The 20115-nt window shown below is 45.1% G+C and overlaps 1 protein-coding gene across 1 annotated transcript in view; it reads right to left on the reverse strand.

The window, feature by feature from the left end:
- Positions 1–321: 321 nt before the first annotated feature.
- LOC148532594 (high affinity immunoglobulin gamma Fc receptor I-like) overlaps positions 322–20115 on the reverse strand; it is a 44321-nt gene continuing 24527 nt past the window's right edge. The window contains exons 7-12 of the mRNA XM_088467521.1: positions 18328–18603; positions 7233–7304; positions 5321–5392; positions 3370–3441; positions 1443–1468; positions 322–453 (exon numbers count right to left, since the gene is read on the reverse strand). Coding sequence (XP_088323647.1) covers positions 322–453; positions 1443–1468; positions 3370–3441; positions 5321–5392; positions 7233–7304; positions 18328–18603 — 650 coding nt within the window. The remainder of the gene's footprint in view (positions 454–1442; positions 1469–3369; positions 3442–5320; positions 5393–7232; positions 7305–18327; positions 18604–20115) is intronic.

Genomic DNA, 20115 nt, shown 5'->3' on the forward strand with positions numbered 1-20115 from the left:
GTACTTCTAGATTGTGAAAGCAGCTCCCGAATGGAGAGTACTGTCGGCGTGCATTTTCGAAAGCGCTAGGTGGATAATCTAGACCAGTGGTGTCAAACTCGGGCCCTCCAGCTGCTCTGGGACTACATATCCCAGCATGCCCTGCCACAATTTTAGCATGCCCTAGTAGCAAAACTCTGGCAGTGCATGCTGGGATGTGTAGTTTCACTGCAGCTGTAGGGCCCGAGTTTGACACCACTGATCTAGACTAACCAACGCGTTTTGTGGCACAGAACTGGATAACTTTGTACATAAGGGACCAGTATGTTCTTGGCATGTGTGTCAAAATCTTAAATGCGCTTTGTCAGTGAAGTTCATGTAGATGTCGGCAGGGTCGGGCATGTCTTCATCGTCTCTTGGCTCCACTGGCGTCCCAGAATTTCTAATTCTAGTATAATTAACAGAATATCCAGCCTGTACGAAACAGAACAAACATTATGTGACTCATGACAGTGAGCAGGTGAGTAACTTCTGTTACAGGGTTCTTTTCAAGTTATCTGTATTGGAGAATTCAAAAGGTCCTTCCATTTCACTAGATTCCTACGGGTATAGTTACTAAAGTGAGTTTTTAGAAGTGGAGATGTTGCCCATAACCAGGGTCGGCTCCAGGGGTCAGAGCACCCTGTGCCGGCTCTTAAGAGGGCGCGGCGATGGGGGCGTGGCCTAATTGCCATAGGCCACACCGCTATGTGACATTATTTGGAGGCGTGCACGCATGGCACGCCTCCAAATAACGTCAGGCTGGGGGGAGCCTCACTAGCTGGGCTTCCCCCAGTTCTCTCCAGTCACTGAATGGACACCGTGCGCATGCGCGCAGCATCCATTCAGACTCCGGGGTTCGGCACCGCCGCGGCGGTGGGGGTTCCAGACCTCCCGATTTGACCACCCTCGGGCCACTTCAGCCCACGGGTGGAATAGCAGGACAGTGCTGTCTCGCTGAAATAGGGATGTTGGGGAGAGGTGCGCCCTCTATGGGTGGCACCCCTGTGCGACCGCACTGGTCGAACACCCCTAGAGCCGGTCCTGCCCATAGCAATCAATCATATTCAACTTAAAATGAAACTAGCACCTTCTAGAAGATAATAGCTAGAATCTGACTGGTTGCTACGGGCAACATCTCAACTTCTAAAAACCCTCACTTTAGTAACTATACCCCGCTAGTGTGTAATTATTTCTGGATATTATGGTTTATTGTTGCTTCATAATTTGTCGCACTCTGCCATTTCCCATTTTTTTTATATTTAATTCATTGTTTAGCAGTGCCCCTCGCAGTGATTAGGGAAGAAAAACCAGATCAGCAAATCTACATGTGACACTTTGCTTTGTTTTTGAGAGCACATAAGAGGTCCAGGTTTTTGGGTGCCAATTTTTTTGTAATTGTCACTTGTCTCCTAAATACTCACGTTTCCTTCTGTATGAGCTGGAGAGGCTGGAGGAAAAACACAGACATGTATTTCATGAACCAGACAGGAACAGGAACAAGATCAACTTCAGTTATATAATATCAATATAATATCACTTCTGGAAGATTCCCACTGCTTAGTAATGGCAGTTCTGTATTGCATGGAATGACTGGACAATATACATACAGTGCATTTACTGTCACTACTACAGGGCTCACCACTATCTTGGAAGATAAAGTATATCAAGCTCTCAGGGAGTAGTCAACATGTCGACTTGACAAATGTCGTTGGCATTAACATGTTGGCATGTACAGAATGTCGACATGTGAAATGCTGACATTCTCCATCAGTAAAGGGTTAGGCTGCGGGAGTGAAGGGTTAGGCTGTGGGAACATAGGGTTAAGCTGGCCACACACTGGACCAACTTACATCCAACCAGCCAACTTGTTGACTGGTTGGAATGAAAATCTGGTAAGGTATGGGAGTAACTGATGATCAGCAATTTGCTCCTAAATGCCAGAAAACAGATGAAAATGGTCGTTCAGACAAGTTTGAACAAATTGTTTTGATCAGCCATTTAACAAACAGTTTTTGTCCATTTTCCGGCATTTGGGAGCAAATTGCTGATTGTCATTTGCTTTCATCCCTTACCAGGTTTTCATTCCAACCAATCAACTAGTTGGCTGGTTGGATGAAAGTTGGTCTAGTGTGTGGCCCGCTTTAGACTACGGGATGAAAGGGTAATGGGCTAGGTACCAAGGGGAGGGTTAGGCTACGGGAGTGAACGGTTAGGTACCAAGGGGAAGCTTTGGGGTTAAAGTGGTCCGGAACAGGGCGGAACTGCGTTCTGTCGCTTCTATTTGGAGACCAAACCAGTTCCGCCTCCCCCGACCCACCTAACCACGGTACCACAGGGAGGCTCCATTTGCCGGGCACCCGCTGAGATTTTGTTACCAGAGGGTGCCAGGCTCCCTCCCCGCAGCACCAGCTGCAGCTCATTCCCAAGCTCTGACTTCTGGCTCCCGCTGTGTGCAGTGCACTATGGGAGGGGTGCCACGAAGTCTCTCCCATAGTTCAGACTGAGGAGCAGCCAGGTGGACCAGACCGCAGCGGACGCAGGAGCAGGGTAAAAATTAGGGGTTTTTTTTACTACTGGGGGCATTACTCAGGCGGCACTACTGCTAGGGGAACTACTCAGGGGGCATTAATATTGGGGGCATTACTCCTGGGGCACCACTACTGTGGGCTCTGCATAATGGGCAATACCACTACTGGGGGCTCTACATAATGGGCACTACCACTACTGTGGGCACTACCACTACTGGGGGCACTGCATAATGGGCACTACCACTACTGGGGGCACTGCATAATGGGCACTACCACTACTGGGGGCAATACCACTACTGGGGGCTCTACATAATGGGCACTACCACTACTGTGGGCAATAACACTACTGGGGGGACTGCATAATGGGCACTACCACTACTGGGGGCTCTGCATAAGGGGCACTACCACTACTGGGGGCATTGTATAAGGGGCACTACTACTTCATCCCTAACTACCCCCAGTGGTATCTAATCCCAAAGCCTCCCAGTGGTGCCCCCAAAGCCTACCCCCCCCCCCCCCCCCCCGTGGTGCCTAATGCTAACCCTCCCCCCCCCCCCCCATGGCTAACAGCTATGGGCGCCCCACTTACCTTCCATCGGGATGCCGTCTGTCGGGATTCTGGTGTCTGTGTGTAGGCTGACTTCGGGATTTAGCCACCTCTGTTTAGCCCCGGTTGGGATTCAGACGCTGGGATTTCAACAGGCGGCATCCCGGACGTCTATTTTAACTACATCCCATATTTAAGCTCTGCTTAAAGGTGAATCCATAGATTACAGTGTGTACAGTAAATTATCTATAATATACAGCAGAGAGCACTGACCTTCCTGTTCCCGATTAATATCAATGTTGCCATAGCAGACATCTTCAATGCTGGGATCTTTCCTGGCAGGTACTAAAAGGGAGGAAAAGACAGGATACTAATCTTTGTGTGTTTGTAATTGCAGGTTCACATACTTATAACGTGTGTAGAATCAATGGGGCTGATGCAGAGTTACTGTAGTTGCAAAATTATTAAGTTATAGTGAACCTTAGCAATCTCATTTCTTTCTCAAATACCGGGTTCAGGAGCATATATATGAAATCGACTAATAAAGACGACTATTTACCATAGAAGAACAATGCTTAGTTTCGGAAATTATATAAGAAAAAAGGGTTACAGACAAACATGTTGCAGTTTGAAATACATTTTTTTTTTTATAGGATAGAACACAGCCTATGTTGTGCTGGGGGCATAGCTGGCAAATGACTGCAGTCTCTCACAGATTGATCCCCAAAGTTTGACCCAGAACAAAAGACTCCCATACCTTTTATCAGCTTTCCTCTTTCCATCGAAATGTCATAACTAAAGTCTCTGCTGACTGGCTAACCAGTTAATTAAATCCCAAACCATCCTAGGACTGCCAACATAATTTTTTTATTCATGTACAAATAACTGTATAGACTTCAGATATATTTATAGGCTTTAAGAAACCCAATTATAGAAATATACATTTTATGTCAAAACCAGATAAAATATGATGAGGCTTTAACTTATGTCTGAATATGTAGGCAAACACCAGAGTGTATACCCCCTACTGTATTAGGAGACGGGTATGCATCCTTACCTCATTTACATGCAGCCCAGTTAATGACTTTTCCTGATCACAGGATAAAAGGGATTTAAATTTTAATTGAAATTACACCAGACCATCTCTGTTTTTCTGTGTGTGATCATCATCATAATGATAATCTTTCACAGGATCTTTTATATTTAGACAATATAGTCACTTACCACGTACACCTCAGATTTTGGTGAGTGCGGTGGATTAATGCCTTTTTTTTTTAGTTGATTAAATGATCATGTTTTTTCATGCACCACAGTGGTAGCTTATTTAATCCAGTGCATATACTGTAAATACTACAGGGCTCTCCACTATCTTGGAAGACACAGTATATTCAGCTCTCGGGATGTAGTCAAAATGTCGACATTTACAATGTCGACTTCACAATCTTGACAGGTATGATGTCAACATTAACATGTTGGCATGTGCAGAAAGTAGACATGTGAAACCCTGACATTCTACATGGACCATCAGTAAAGGGTTAGGGTTAGACTGCGAAAGTGAAGGGTTAGGCTGCAAGAACGGAAGTTTAAGCAATGAGATGAGAGGGTAAGGGTTAGGCACCAAGAGTGAAAGGTTAGGGTTAGGCTGCGGGAGGGGAGGGTTAGGCTGCGGGAGGGGAGGGTTAGGTTTGGCCACTAAAGAGAGGGTTAAGGTTAGCAATACTTGTACCGGAAGCACCACTGAATCTGCCGAAAGTCCTCATTAGCTTACCGCCAAACTCAGAAGACATCACTGGAGCTGTCGGACATAGCGTACCAGGTAAGTCACCACTAGACCACCAGGGACATTTTCTAATCAATATCGACATTGCGAGCATATCGACAAAATATACCACCCCGAGCTCTTATACCCTGTGCCTTGTTAAGCAATCTTAGCTTTCATCATTACCTGTCTCATACTATCCCATGTCCTTATATAAGAATACAGATTATACACAAATACCTGAATAATGTCACCATAACTCATGTTAGATTTTTCATATTACAGATATCCAGCAGTATCTGCCTTTCACATGCTAAGAGTATAGCAAAGACCATTGATTGTGCGATAATGGTAATATAGAACCCGTATATATGGTATTTTACACAATATTTAAGCTCTGCCTAAAGATTAATCCATAGATTACAGTGTGTAAATGACCTATAAAATACAGAATAGAGCACTGACCTTCCTGTTCCCGATTAATATCAATGTTGCCATAATACACATCTTGAATGCTGGGATCTTTCCTGGCAGGTACTAAGAGGGAGGAAGAGACAGGATACTAATCTTTGTGTGATTGCAATTGCAGGTTCACATACTTCTAACATATGTGTAGAATCAATGGGGCTGATGCAGAGTTACTGTAAGTGCAAAATTATTAAGTTATAGTGAACCTTAGCAATCTCATTGCTTTCTCAAAGACCGGGTTCAGGAGCATATATGAAATAGACTAATAAAAAACACTATTTACCATAGAAGAACAATGCTTAGTTTTGGAAATTATATAAGGAAAAGGGTTACAGACAATTTTGTAGCAGTTTGAAATACATTTTATTTTTTTTAATTTTACAGGATAGAACACACAGTCTATGTTTTGCTGGGGGCATAGCTGGAAAATGACTGCAGTCTCTCACAGATTGATCCCCAAAGTTTGACCAAGAACAAAAGACTCCCATACCTTTTATCAGCTTTCCTCTTTCCATCGAGATGTCATAACTAAAGTCTCTGCTGACTGGCTAACCAGTTAATTAAATCCAAAACCATCCTAGGACTGCCAACATAAATTTTTTATTCATGTACAAATAACTGTATAGACTTCAGATATATTTCTAGGCTTTTGGAAACCTAGTTATTATAGAAATATAAATTTTATGTCAAAACCAGATAATATATGATGAGGCTTTAATCTCAACTTATGTTTGAATATGTAGGCAAACACCCGAGTGTATAGCCCCTCCTGTATTAGGAGACTGGTATGCATCCTTACCTCATTTACATGCAGCCCAGTTAATGGTTTTCCTGATCACAGGATAAAAGGGATTTAAATTTTAATTGAAATAACACCAGACCATTTCTGGGTTTTTTTTGTGTGTGATTAACATTGTTATGATAATCTTTCACAGGATCTTTTATATTTAGACAATATAGTCACTTACCACGTGCACCCCAGATTTTGGCGAGTGCGGTGGATTAATGCCTTTTGTTTATTTGATTAAATGATCATGTTTTTTCATGCACCCCAGTGTTATCTTATTTAATCCAGTGCATATACTGTAAATACTACAGGGCTCACCACTATATTGGAAGACAAAGTATATTCAGCTCTCGGGATGTAGAAAAAATGTCAACATTTACAATGTCGACTTCACAATCTTGACAAGTATGATGTCAACATTAACATGTTGGCATGTGAAACCCTGACATTCTGCATGGACCATCAGTAAAGGGCTAGGGTTAGGCTGCAAGAGCGTAATGTTAGGCAATGGGATGAAAGGGTAAGGGTTAGGCACCCAAGAGTGAAAGGTTAGAATTAGGCTGCGGGAGGGGAGGGTTAGGGTTGGCCACTAAAGAGAGGGTTAAGGTTAGCGATACTCTGTGCCGGAAGCACCACTGAATCTGCCGAAAGTCCTCATTAGCTTACCGACAAACCCAGAAGACATCACTGGAGCGGTCGGACATAGCGTACCAGGTAAGTCACCACTAGACCACCAGGGACATTTTCTAATCAATATCGATATTGCGAGCATATCGACAAAATATACCACCCCGAGCTCTTATACCCTGTGCCTTGTTAAGCAATCTTAGCTTTTATCATTACCTGTCTCATACTATCCCATGTCCTTATATAAGAATACAGATTATACACAAATACCTGAATAATGTCACCATAACTCATGTTAGATTTTTCATATTACAGATATCCAGCAGTATCTGCCTGTCACATGCTAAGAGTATAGCAAAGACCCTTGATTGTGCGATAATGGTAATATAGAACCCGTATATATGGTATTTTACACAATATTTAAGCTCTGCCTAAAGATTAATCCATAGATTACAGTGTGTAAATGACCTATAAAATACAGAATAGAGCACTGACCTTCCTGTTCCCGATTAATATCAATGTTACCATAATACACATCTTCAGTGCTGGGATCTTTCCTGGCAGGTACTAAGAGGGAGGAAGAGACAGGATACTAATCTTTATGAGTTTGTAATTGGAGGCTCATATACTTAAAACATATGTATAGAATCAATGGGGCTGATGCAGATTTATACCCCTTTTACACCGGAGCTAAAACCCGGGTTATTGCAGGGTTAACCCGGGCAGTTCCCTGGTGTAAAAGGGGAGAGAGTTGGATCGCCGGGTCGAGTGACCCGGCAATCCAACCCAGGTAAAAAGCAGGGTTTAACACGGGCGCAGCCCGTGAAACCCTGCTGTGAGAACAGCGCACTCCGAGTCATGATGACCTGGAGTGCGCTGCTAGCCGGCAGATTGGTCCGGCTTCAGTGGCGCTTGGAGATGACGTCATCTCCAAGCGTCCACTTTCACGCCGGGAAAGCCGGGTCTATGCAGACCCGACTCCGGTGTGAGCGGCGCCAACTCGGGAATATCCAGAGTCGGCGCCGACTAAATTCCGGGTCTGATCCGCATAGGAACTATGGCCCTCATTCAGAGCCGTTCGCTATTTGCGGTCGTTCGTTTAAAAACAAGGGGTGGCTATTCAAATGATCCGTACGCACATTGCAGTCTGTTCACACCTCTAAGTCTGAACGAACGAGCAAAACATACGCTCGTTTATTTGTTAAAAACGCCCCCTGGCCGCTCGCACCATACGTCATGTCCGCTATTTATTAGATTAATCGAGTACATCGACCAGCGTATGAACTGCTCGCTATTCTTGTGGTTGGTGTTTGCTACCACAAATTTGCGAGCAGTTCTGGCTATAAAATAACCCAGTGACGTGGACAATGACGCTGCTGTTTTAAATATACACACCCATAAAATGCCCGTTTTGACCTTTAAGCACGCCTGCGTTCGGATCTCCACTCCCCATTTTCAAGCACCTTCCCCTGTTACCACCCACATACGCCTCATTCTGTCACTCAAAATAGCAGGCACTCGCAATATAGCGTACAAACGATTTTCGGCCGCACTGACTGGTTCGCGCATGCGTACCAAAAACCGTACGCATGCGCAGATGTGCAAACATCGCTCGGAACGAGCGTACTGCCGCTAACGAGCGGCTCTGAATGAGGGCCTATGTTTCAACTCCGGGTCAGACCTGGAATTTTGGTGGAAAAGGGGTATTACTGTAGGTGCAAAATGATTCTGAAACGTGGTAAAATGTATAAAAGTGTTTTAGTCTGCCAAATAAAACAGAAAAAAAAAAAAAAAAAAAAACACGAGAAGGGGACGGGAAGGCTTGCACTCTGTCTAGTAACCCCTTATAAGCATCAGGTCTTTTTCATATCAACAGTTTGTAATGATTCTCAGTGTCAGGTGCAAATAAATGTTTTTGGGGTGCCTTGCTTCTCGGACGTGAGCCCCTAAATGTTAGGGACGCCAGTATAGAGGAGCCTTGATGATTGGCCTGGCGCTTATTCATGTATTTGCAAATGTATGTAACTAATACCTCTAAATCTCTATTATCATGTAGGATTTAAGTATTGTTTTTGCTGCAGTGTGCTGGGGGGCAAATCTCTTTTTTTCTGTCTCAGTGTCAGCCATCATTTCTTAAACCCCACACTTAGATGCTCCCAGTAGGAATCACTGAGTTTGCAGTTACTATGATCAGCGCCAATAATTTGATTCACCTTGATTGAATCAAACTAGTATCAGGACTGTGATCGCGCAGAGCCGGATATTATACTCTCACTAAATATTCTATCACTGCGCACGTTATACTCTACACCTCTCTTCTGCCACCAGCCGTGGTAAAGAAAGGGCCACAAGTCCCCAAACACTATCACAATTGTGCAGACTCGGCGACCCTACTACCACGCAGTTAGTTTGGTCTCCCCCTGCTGTTAGCCATTAATAACAGTTATAGTGTAATCTTAAGCTGCATACACACACAACGATTTTGTTACCAACGATTTTATGAACGATTTTCTGTCAGATTTTTTTAAAGTGTAATGAACGATTTTTTTTTAACTACAAACGATTTTTGCATATTCCTTAATGAAAATCGTTGAGTTGACAAGTCTGACTGAACTACAAACTACAAACGTGAACGCGCATGAATGATAATCGTTCATCGTTTGACTCAGAAAGTGAACGATTTTTTCAAACGATTATCGTTAAATGATATCGTTTAACGATAATCGTTAAAAAAATCGTGTGTGTATGCAGCTTTAGCGATCACATGGCTTTCTCAGAGACTGGGCTCAGGAGCATGTATGAAATAGACTAATAAAGAACACTATTTACCAAACAATGCTTCGTTTCGTAAATATTATAAAATGGGTTGTAGATTACAGAGACCGGGGCATATCTATAATGGGTGCAGGGTGTGCGGTGCACACGGACCCTTGGCCCAGGGGGTCCCGCACTGCACACCCTGTGCCCATATTATCTAATAGTTACCTCTCCGAGGTCCCACGTCGGGTGTCTTAGCCTTGCACACAATGCCCGCAGCTGTAATTTTTCCGGTGTTTTGCTCATGCGCAGTAAGGAAATCGCCGGTCACACCATTTTCCCGGCGGCCTGCGCAAGCGCAGTAGACACTGGGCACAGACTAGTGTCCAGAGTCTACTGATGCTGCTGTCGCCGGTCAGCTGCAGTCTGCTGACGGCCGCCGGGGAGAGGAGGGGGCTACAAGCTTAGAGGTTTTGAGAAAAAAAAAATTAACTAACTAAAACCCCCATGCTTTATTATGGTGAATGCAATATGGTCACATACAAGGTGCACCCCAAATTTTGGTGAATACCATGCCTATAATCTCTACTGTGTATATGGTGCGTTCGAGATGAGTTCCTGTGAGCTGAAAGAGCATAATTAGTAGGTTTATGCCAGACACACGTCACATACCTATTTATGACCCTTATCCTTAAATGACCACTATATCTCCAACTCACTAAACTTCCTATCCATTACTTTAACCTGACTCTCCCCCTCCAACATCACTTCCCCGGCTGTTCTCTCATTCAGGGGTTTCATGCTCTCCCACACCTCTCACTCTATTAGTGAGGGTAGGTCTTCCGTCCCCGCTGGTCGTACATCGCATCTTCAGATCTGCCGTGCTGTGGGGCAGATTTGCCAATCTGGGACACAATGCACTGGATGCACAATAGATCTTAAGTCAGATTAGAATTTTCTTTACGCCAAATCGTGAGTAGGACTGCCGGGGAGCTCGCACATATCGTGGGATCGTGTGCAGATCGCTATGTGTGTGGGCACCATTACCTCAAAGTCCTCAACACTCCATCATAAACCTTCATTCTTATCGCAAAATCCCTCTTAGATTTATACCTGACCTGTGCTTCTTCTCCAGTAGTTAAGTCTCCTTCCCACCTACAAGACGGCTAGCTTCTTATATTCCCTGCCACGCCCAATCAGACGTTTTCACAGCCTTCAAATGCAGGGCCGTATAAAGCACATGGTTGGGCCCCTATACTTTCAGGTATTTCGGGCCCTCTCTGGCACTTAAATCTTTCACTCCACTATAGCGGACAGCCTGATCCTGGTACAATAGATACTAGACCGCAGTACATTGCCCTATATCCTTTTTGAGGGTCCCCTAAAGAATTATATTCACAATTTTATATTTTTTATTGCGCGAGTGGAACTTTTCAGGATAGGACATTTTGAGGGTAGAATTGTTCAATACTGTAATATTTTGAAATTAATAGATTAAAAAAATACATATCATTTTTGGATAAGATTAAAGATAATTAACTTTCCTTATTGCAGTGTAACAAATTTTCATATTAAAGGTTATATAAGAATTGTAATTTATTTGGGGGGGTTTATACCAAAAAAAAAAAAAAAAAATATAGGAGGAGGTGGAACAATTATATATTTGTTGTATTGGGACATGTAGAAATTCTACATCAATTATACAAAATTCAATTTATAAAATCATTGAATACTGAACAAAAAAGGTGTAATTGTTTTTGTAATTATATTTAATACAACAAAATGACCGAATAGTGGTAATATTTCCCTGTGCAGTGTCTGCAGTGTAGTGCCTACTGATAGTGCAGTCACACATTGGGAATGGGATGTGTAAGATGACCCTTGCTGGCGATGGGGCTCTTCCCATATGGTGTGCACACCATACCATAAGTCTTTCATGCTGAAGGTGGTAGTCAGGGTTTTGGACGTCCTTGTGTGTATCATGGCGGCGTCCCTCACCCTGCGCTGACCAGTAGGCTGCAGCATCCATCCTGGTGTGTGCATCAATCCAGTTGGCTCCACTCCTATGCTGGGGTATTCATTGCTCTGCACTCAGTGATCGTCTCTAGTGGGCCGCCGGAATCCCCTCAAGTCCTGCAGCATCTCCTGTCCCTGTGTGTGCCCAGGTCTGGAGCAGAGAGAACATCTTCCAGGTCATGGCAATGACAGCAGCCATGCCTCTACCACCATGGCGTTTCTAAACTGCTCAGCTGCACGCACCATTGGTAAATACTGTACTAGCGGGCATAGCCTTCCTCCAGTGGCATAACTATAGAGGGTACAAGTGGTGCGCTAGTTATGGGGGGCCCGCCGGCCCAGCAAGAAACCCCCTGCACCCTGGATGTGAAGCAAGGTTGTTAGCTGATAATCAGTGGTTAGGAGTCTGTGTGCGGGGGGAGAGCCGGGTAATGTATAGCACCTAAGATAGCCCACGGGGAAGACTAAGCCACCCGGAGCCGGCAGAAGTAGCGACAACGTGACCGCCATCATCCAGACCCAGAAGTGCCAGGACCCAGAACGCAGTAGCAAAATACAGCACTTGCTGTGAAGGAGGCGAGCGGACGCCGGGACACCCAAGAGTGAAGCAGCAGCTAAGACTCTGAGAGGAGGGGGTGCCCTGTAGAGAGTTAGGTAAGCTCAAAGCTGGAGTCATCCCCTCCCCAGGCTATAGCTCTGTGAAACACAGGCAACAGGGGGGAGCCTGCATCAAGGAAATCCCTGTGCGCCTCCCCTCACCTTGAGAGGACAGTTAGCCCAGAGTTAGCTTACTTACTTATACTCACCAGACTGTTCCCCCGCCCGTCTACCTAAGGGTACCCCAACTATAGTATATTGTATGCCAGGAGCAGCCACTTTATACAGAACATTAATATTTAAGTGTGGGACGCCACCCTCTTAAAAGGACATTCACCGCACAGCCTATACCCACCTACCATGGAATGCAGGGGCACCTACTTACTTAGTGTGTTCCAGTGCATATAAGACATTAGCATTCCCCTGTGACATAATGTGAATGGGGTGGGGGGGAGGTCCTTTCAAAATTTTGTTATGGGGCCCAAAAAGTTCTAGTTACGCCCCTGCTTTCTTCCATTTAGAAAATGATGACGAATCAGCAGGGCCCTCCCTACCCTTTGTATGTCGCTCTTTTATAAATCAAATACAACTGCCCCATAACAAAGTCAATAATATACTGCATATTGTCCCTGTAATAAAAAACAGTCATGTAGTACTGCTCTCAAAATTAAACATGTATAATGGCTATTTAAAATACATTAATATGGTCTTCTAAACACATTATTTCAACTAATTAAGAAATTCAATATTGTCTACCTAATAAGGGACCTTTATGATGATTTATACCTCTGACAGATCAGATGCAGTAGCTGAGATAAGACAAACCAGCTGTAACTGAATGTGGTTTGCGGTAACAGCGTGTGGGTTGGGGTTTTGTAATGTAGTTTGAGTTTTTACCCTGAAAAGTGCTACTAGTGAGCCCAGTGGTTTGGTCCTGGAAACTGTATGTGATATGTGGGCAGTATGGAGAGGAAACCTTAATATTGCAAATCTCCACCAGGAGTTCTCATTCTATACTGTATCAATCAGAACGTATTCCAGAGTCACATTCTTACTGTAACACAGGGGATTACAGAGACTGTAACATGCAATGCCTTTCAGCTATGGTAACATGTTTGTTTTTGCCCTCGGTGACTGTTGCTTAGTAACTAATAATCAGGGTTTCCCCAATCTCGGTCCTTATAGCACCCTAGCAGTCAGAGTTTGGGAAACACTGGCTTTGGGCCTATTACATAGATTTATGTAAATGCAATGTTTATGCAAATTTACAATGTTTTGAGATCTGCACATGTGCAGAAGGTATGCTCACCCCCTCCCCCTACCCAATAGTGTATCCTTATGACCATATGGGAGAGGGGCAGCAGCAGTGACACAGGGTGTACTGGAGTCCGGTTATAGGGCTGGAGGAGAGTAAATGTCTTCAGTTACTAGTGAGAGTTATAAATCAAGGAGACAGACTAAAGGCCTACATAGAGGAACTAAGACATCCGTCCTGGCAATACATCCCCACACCCAATGCACCAAAGGGCAGTGCCACACAAGCTGCCAAAAGGCACAATAAAGAGACTGGCATTTGAGACAGTTAGAGTCACTGCTCTCCTAACAAGGTGATAGGGGCTGTGTACTCAGGGGATGATAAATAGCTGAATCTGTTGGTTCTGTGCTGACATAGTGGCCCGAATGTCTGTCACACCCTGACTTCCAGTCTCCATCAGAAAGAGCAGCCAAGTCCTTCTCCCAAAGCCCCCCCCAGTGCAGCAATAATGTAAAAAAATTAGGCAACACAAGTCTTCCCCTATCCGAAGGCTTACACACAATGCAGGGAGCGCACTTTGTCCTTCCACTACAAACGACAGAAGACTAACAACGGTTTTAAAAACATAGGGAGTAATGATTGCACATATACATTGAATTTAAGCTGCAAAACCATTTTAACAAGATTTATCTGATCCACTACAGTTTCTTCCCTGTGTGAATTCTATCCACAAGTTTATCTAGGTATTCATAAATAGTCAATCCTTCTAGGTGTGACAATTATACTTATTAGCAAGTAAAACAGACAGTATCCTGTTATTGCAGCTGTATGTATCAATCACAGATCAGACCTCTTGGTAACGGTCTACTGACAGAACCTATGAAACCATGCACCTTAATCTATGAAGGTCACAGAGTAGAGGCCGGGAGGTAGGCTCGTTAAAGCCGCCGATGGCTGGATTTAAAAAGGGCGATTGCAATACGCCACCAGACAAACCTGAATTTACCAGTTTTACTATTGCCCTTTTAAATCCAGACCACATAGCTGCTGAGAATCGGCAGTTTTAAAAACACAATCTTTATTAAATTATACCCCCCCATGTCTTAATGATTGCATTAAAATATTACATGGGTCTCTATAAAACTACCCCAGCAACTGACCTACCAATGCTATTGCCGCAAGAAAAAGGTTCCTGTTTCACAACAAACTTTTAAAGTTCCAGCAACAACAATCTCATTATAAAATAGGGATTATTCAGCCCAGCACAAAGATAACACACATGAAAGGTTACATTATTATAATGTTGTTTCTGCATAGAATATTGTGAACAGAGGAGAATCTCCCAGGTTTTACCCAAATATAGGATGGAAGTTACCTGTCTTTGGCTGTTGTGGGACACCTCTTGTGGATGAACGAGCCACCTTGTATTTATAATATAGGTAGATCAGGATAACGACAAGGAGAAGAACCGGAATCACGATTGCTAACACCAACCACAACATACTCCCCTCTGTCAGGAGAAGGAGATGACATCAGTTTAGGAGAATTTCTTTACAAAAAGATACAACATTTAAAAAGAGGATTTCTAGAACAAGATGTTAGTTTCTTCCATCAAATTCTGTGCTCCTCTAAACTAGTCATTGGTCTACACTTCCTGCTTTGCAAACAGAGATAAGTCTATGGAGACTTAGGGGTATATGTACTAAAGTGAGAGTTTTGAGAAGTGGAGATGTTGTCCATAGAAACCAATCAGATTCTAGCTATTATCTTCTAGAAGGTGCAAATTAAATGTTAAGTAGAATCTGATTGGTTACTAAGGGCAACATCTCCACTTCTAAAACCTCCCACTTTAGTAAATTTACCCCTTAGACCCCAGTGAATGGAAACAGTACTAAAAATAAAACATTCTATTCTGTTTATAGGTATTCTATGAGTGCTCTGTACCTCTCCTCTAGAAGTCACCCGCTGGCCCAGTCAAACTTCCTACCAGTCTCTACAGCTTTAATCTACCATCCCTCCTCCTAAACCTCCACTGTTCTCCTCCCCTGACCTTCTCTTCTCCCCAATTTATCCTCTCCAACTGTTCTGAGCAGGCGAGCTCTCACAGGCAGGGCCCTCCGCCCTCATGTCTGGCCCTAGCACTATCCATGAATGCAGTGCTTCTTGTTTCTGGTCTCCTAGTCCCCCTCGCATACCTCCCAACTTTCTAAAGCAGAGAGTTGGCGCGCGTGACCGAAAACAGGAGCGTGGCCTCACTTTGAAGAGGCGTGGCCTCGCGGAACATTCCCCTTTTCATCACTCCGTGGGAGAGCCCAGCATCCCCAGAGATGCTAGGCTGCCCCCAGTAGTGGCCACCCTCCCTATAGAGCCCCCAGTAGCACCCCCCATATAGTGCCCCTAGAAACGGCCATCCCCCCCCGATACAGTGCCCCCCCCATGCAGTGATAGTGTTCTTTACACACACACAAAAAAAAAAAAAAAACACAACTTACCCGAATCCTCGCCTGCTTTGCACTATGGGAGAGAAGTCATCATGATGTCTCTCCCATCACCCGGGGAGTCAGAAGGCGGAGCTATTGAGTGAGCTCCAGCTGGCTCCTTCCATGGACTCAGCAGCCAATGAGCATCTGTCTCTCAATGGCTGCTATAACACACATACAGCTACCACTGGTGGCAGCGTTTGTTACTGTGTAGTGCGGACCGCTCTCACTGGGCCCAGGGGACACTGGCAGCGAGTATGGGCTCCTGCACCACAGTGGGCCCCCGGTGCGAGCCACCGGCTGCACCGCCGCTAGTTCAGACACTGGCAGAATCTCTGTAACTTGCTCTGAAGGATTAGATTTACACAGCTTCTAACTCTGACAAACACTAACAATTAGAATCCAATTTATTTTGCAATAAATGCTATACTTCATGAAATATTACAATTCTGACAACATCACTATTTACTAGAGAAATCAAATCTCCTATTCCAACACGGACATTTCCAGTTTAGCAAAGTAGTAAAGCACTGTAATAAACTTCCTAAATAAATTCACACGTTTGGCTACTTGTCCTGCTTTCGTTGGTGCACATTCTATTACCATAACCTTAGATGGCCAGGTTTCTAACATGATTATAAAAAGAACACTGTAAACCTATAAAATTAGTTTGGCGCTAATAAAAAAAACTTTGATATGCTCTTATTCAAACGGACTCGCATGTATGTACATTGTAGAATCACTTTCCTCAGCTTGTGAATGCTCAACAGACAATATGGTTGGAAAAAAAAAAAAAAGGGGCCACAAATGACATGGCTTCAATGTGGATCTAACAATGTAAGGGTACTGCAGTATCCGGTTTGAATGAGACTATGCTTGCTTCTTACTGTCCTGGTCTTTTAATCAAACCCTAACAGGTTGAGCCTGATGCAGATGGCAATTCTAAGATTGGAGTCTAAGGCCCTCATTCAGAGTCGACCGCAAGAAGCGATCGCTCACTCTGAATGAGGGCGGGCACTTCTTGTTGTGAAGTGCTGCCTCCAGGTCGCAAGCTAAGCTGTGGGTTACCCACAGCTTAGCTTGCTATCAGGGTGATGGTCGCGATGGTCACCCAGCAAACTGGGCGAGCTGTCACTCAACATCGACAGCTCGCCCCGTCTGCTACGAGACCCCTAGCGACGGAGCGCCCGTCGCTAGCCGGGTCTCGCGCATGTGCACGACGGAGCCGGCTCAGTCGTGCGCATGCTCTGTGGGGACCATCGACCAGATTGCGAGCGCATCAGCACTTGCGACCGGGTCTGAATGAGACCCTATATCCTAGAGACAGCAGGCTCATATAATGCTCCCTAATCTATATTTAAATGAGCCTCTTCCACGTTTTGCCCGAGAGAAAGCTACTTAGGTGTCTTTCTGAGCTGTAGATGCTGCATGTGGGAATTAACAGACCTGTTCCTGAGTAGGGCACTTGTTTCAGCTCCTTGTACCACCTCATAATAAATGCTGTGTAACCTAAACAAAATACTGTATTCCCTAGAGGGAATCAATCTCAATTAAGAAAGCAATAGGGGCCGTTAATGCTGTAACTATCACCTGATGTTTCCTGTAACTAAAGGGGCCTATCAATTTGCCGACTTTCTGCACGATGCGACCAAAACCAGGAGGTTTTGATCGGAACGTGCAGAGAGTCTGCTAGTGGATAGCCGGCAAGGACCAGCGATGCGCGTGCACGCTGGGTCCTTGCCGACCCCGACTATCTCTCCAACATGCCGGTCCACCTGACGACAGTTGTCAGGTTCGGCATGATCGGAAACCAGACGTGCAGCAGCTTCAGCACTGAAAAGACGTTCAGTGAACGTCTTTCAGTGCCGCTCAGCACCCGGCGACTTGAAGGTCTGAACGCTAGACGTGTGCGTCTGAACGCTACACGTAAATCTGCCAGTGTGTGGGAGCACTATACCGTAATCTGCCAGTGTGTGGGAGCACTATACCGTAATCTGCCAGTGTGTGGGAGCACTATAACGTAATCTGCCAGTGTGTGGGAGCACTATACCATAATATACAATAGTACCATAATCTGCCTTTTGCTCCCACACACTGAAAAACGTCTGGTAATGGTCGGTCCAACTTGCAGGAGAAATCAAAGTTTGATTTTCTCCCAATTAGTTGGATTACTATGATTTAGTGTAGGGGAAAAGCAACATGCACTCCACCCGCCACTGCCCACCTACTTCTGTAGGTAAAACAAATACATTTTAAATAAAAAATGTTTGGGGTTCCCCCCCGCCCCAATTTCTAACCAGCACTGGTACTTAAAAGCCAGGGCTGGATACCATAAAATCAGGGGAGAATGGACGTGGGGATTGCCAGCCTGTGCTATTGGAACCATAATATCTTGCATTACGCAATATAAACTGGTAAACAAAATACTTATACACATTAATGAAGGAATATAATATAATATTAGTGCAACCTCATTAGCACTCACTCTGCACCAGGATATGTAAGGCTGTGCTGTGTCTCTGGACGCTCCCATCCATGGACTGTACAGAACATGTATAGCCCCCAGTGTGCTCCTCTCCAGCTCGGGGGATGAGATAACGGCTGTCATTAGTAGCTCCCTGTATAGGCTGTGAGTCTCTGTAGAAGGTGTATAAGAGAGGGGCTTCTGTGTTACTGGTGGTCACACACTGTAGCCTGATCTCTTCCCCTTCCAGGACAGTGGCTGCTGGGAGAGCTTCTATCTCTGGGGGTGTAAATAAATCTAGATCATATTAAGCAGAAACATGTTAGAAATCTTATTAGAGTAACACACATTCTAACATATTCATATTTGTACTTTAATTCCTGACAAGTGCTAAAATACACAACACTAATATACTGAATGAAATGGATGTTCCTTTACCCTTGTACATGAAAACAAAATAAACAAACTCTGGAAGCTAAAAAATAGTGGAAATCTCATAAAAGTTGGATACACAACATACAGCGGCGCGACCGAGCGATGCGACGTAACGGTACATTGTGCGCGCACCGTACATACTGCAAGATCCGGTGTATGATGACAGCGAATGTATCATTACGTGCTGCATGTAACATCATTACGTTGTTCATTGCATTGTCTCACCTTCCGTGCAGGACAGCAGATGGGATGATGTGATGAATGGAGCCGGGAACAACGGATCGGGAATACACTGGGCCGGATTTAGAGCCGGACGCTCTGACCAGAGCGCTGGCTCTGAAATCGGGGCCGTCCCAGCTAAATGTGGAGCGGCCTCGCGACCATCGGGCTTGTGACGAGACCCTTGTGGTAGGGTCTCGTCTGCCGCAAGCCTGGAGTGCTTTTGGCTCTATCAGAGCCGAGAGCACTCCCACTGACATCACTTGTGAAGTCAGTGGGGCCGGCCCCAGATGGTAGGCGTTCCCATGGGAACGCCTCCGTCTGGGCAGCCACGCCCCCGGCACGCCCACCAAAGGGGGCGTGCCGTCACTCACCATCGTCAGCACGCCCCCTTTGGTGCGAGACCCCGAGCGACGGCTTCCCTGTCGCTCGCCGGGTCTCGCACATGCGCAAGACGGAGCAGCCTCCGTCGTGCGCATTCACACTTGGGCACCATCGACCCGCTTGCGAGTGTACAGCGCTCGCGAGCGGGTCTGAATGAGACCCTGTATACGATGTGTACGATGTATATCATATCAAATTGTTTGGAACGATATATCGGTTAGCGTGTACCCAGCTTTTCGACTTCCTACATATGGGATGTAGTTAAAATATTGAAGTTGAGGGACGGCACTTAGAATGCAGGCGCTGGAATCCCAACACCTGTCAGAATCCTGGCGCAGGCATCCCGACAGTAAGTATTGGGGTGAGGTAGTTAGGGTTAGGCACTAGGGGGAGGTTTAGGCTGCGGGAGGGAAGGGTTAGGTTTAGGCCACGGAGAGGGAGGGCCAAGAGTAAGGTTAGGGGTAGGATACTTACGGGTGTCCGTATTCAATCCCTGTTGGGTTGCTGGCGTCGGGATTCTGACATCCGGCATCCAGTGGCCAATCCCTACACAAACACTGTACATATATAGCTGTTTCTTTTGTTTGTTGTAAGGTCACGTGCCTGACTTCAGGTGTTTATTCAGGATACAGGAGAACAAAACTAATTCTGGCCACACACATATCAATATTTTACCCGATCTGGCCGATTCCGGCACATTGGAACGACAGATCGTGTAAAATATGGTCAAATCCTGAGTAAATCGTGAGTCCCCACTCACGATCACGATGC

The sequence above is a fragment of the Taudactylus pleione genome, unplaced genomic scaffold (assembly GCF_031769625.1).
Source record: "Taudactylus pleione unplaced genomic scaffold, aTauple2 ptg000073l, whole genome shotgun sequence".
Classification (NCBI taxonomy): Eukaryota; Metazoa; Chordata; class Amphibia; order Anura; family Myobatrachidae; genus Taudactylus; species Taudactylus pleione.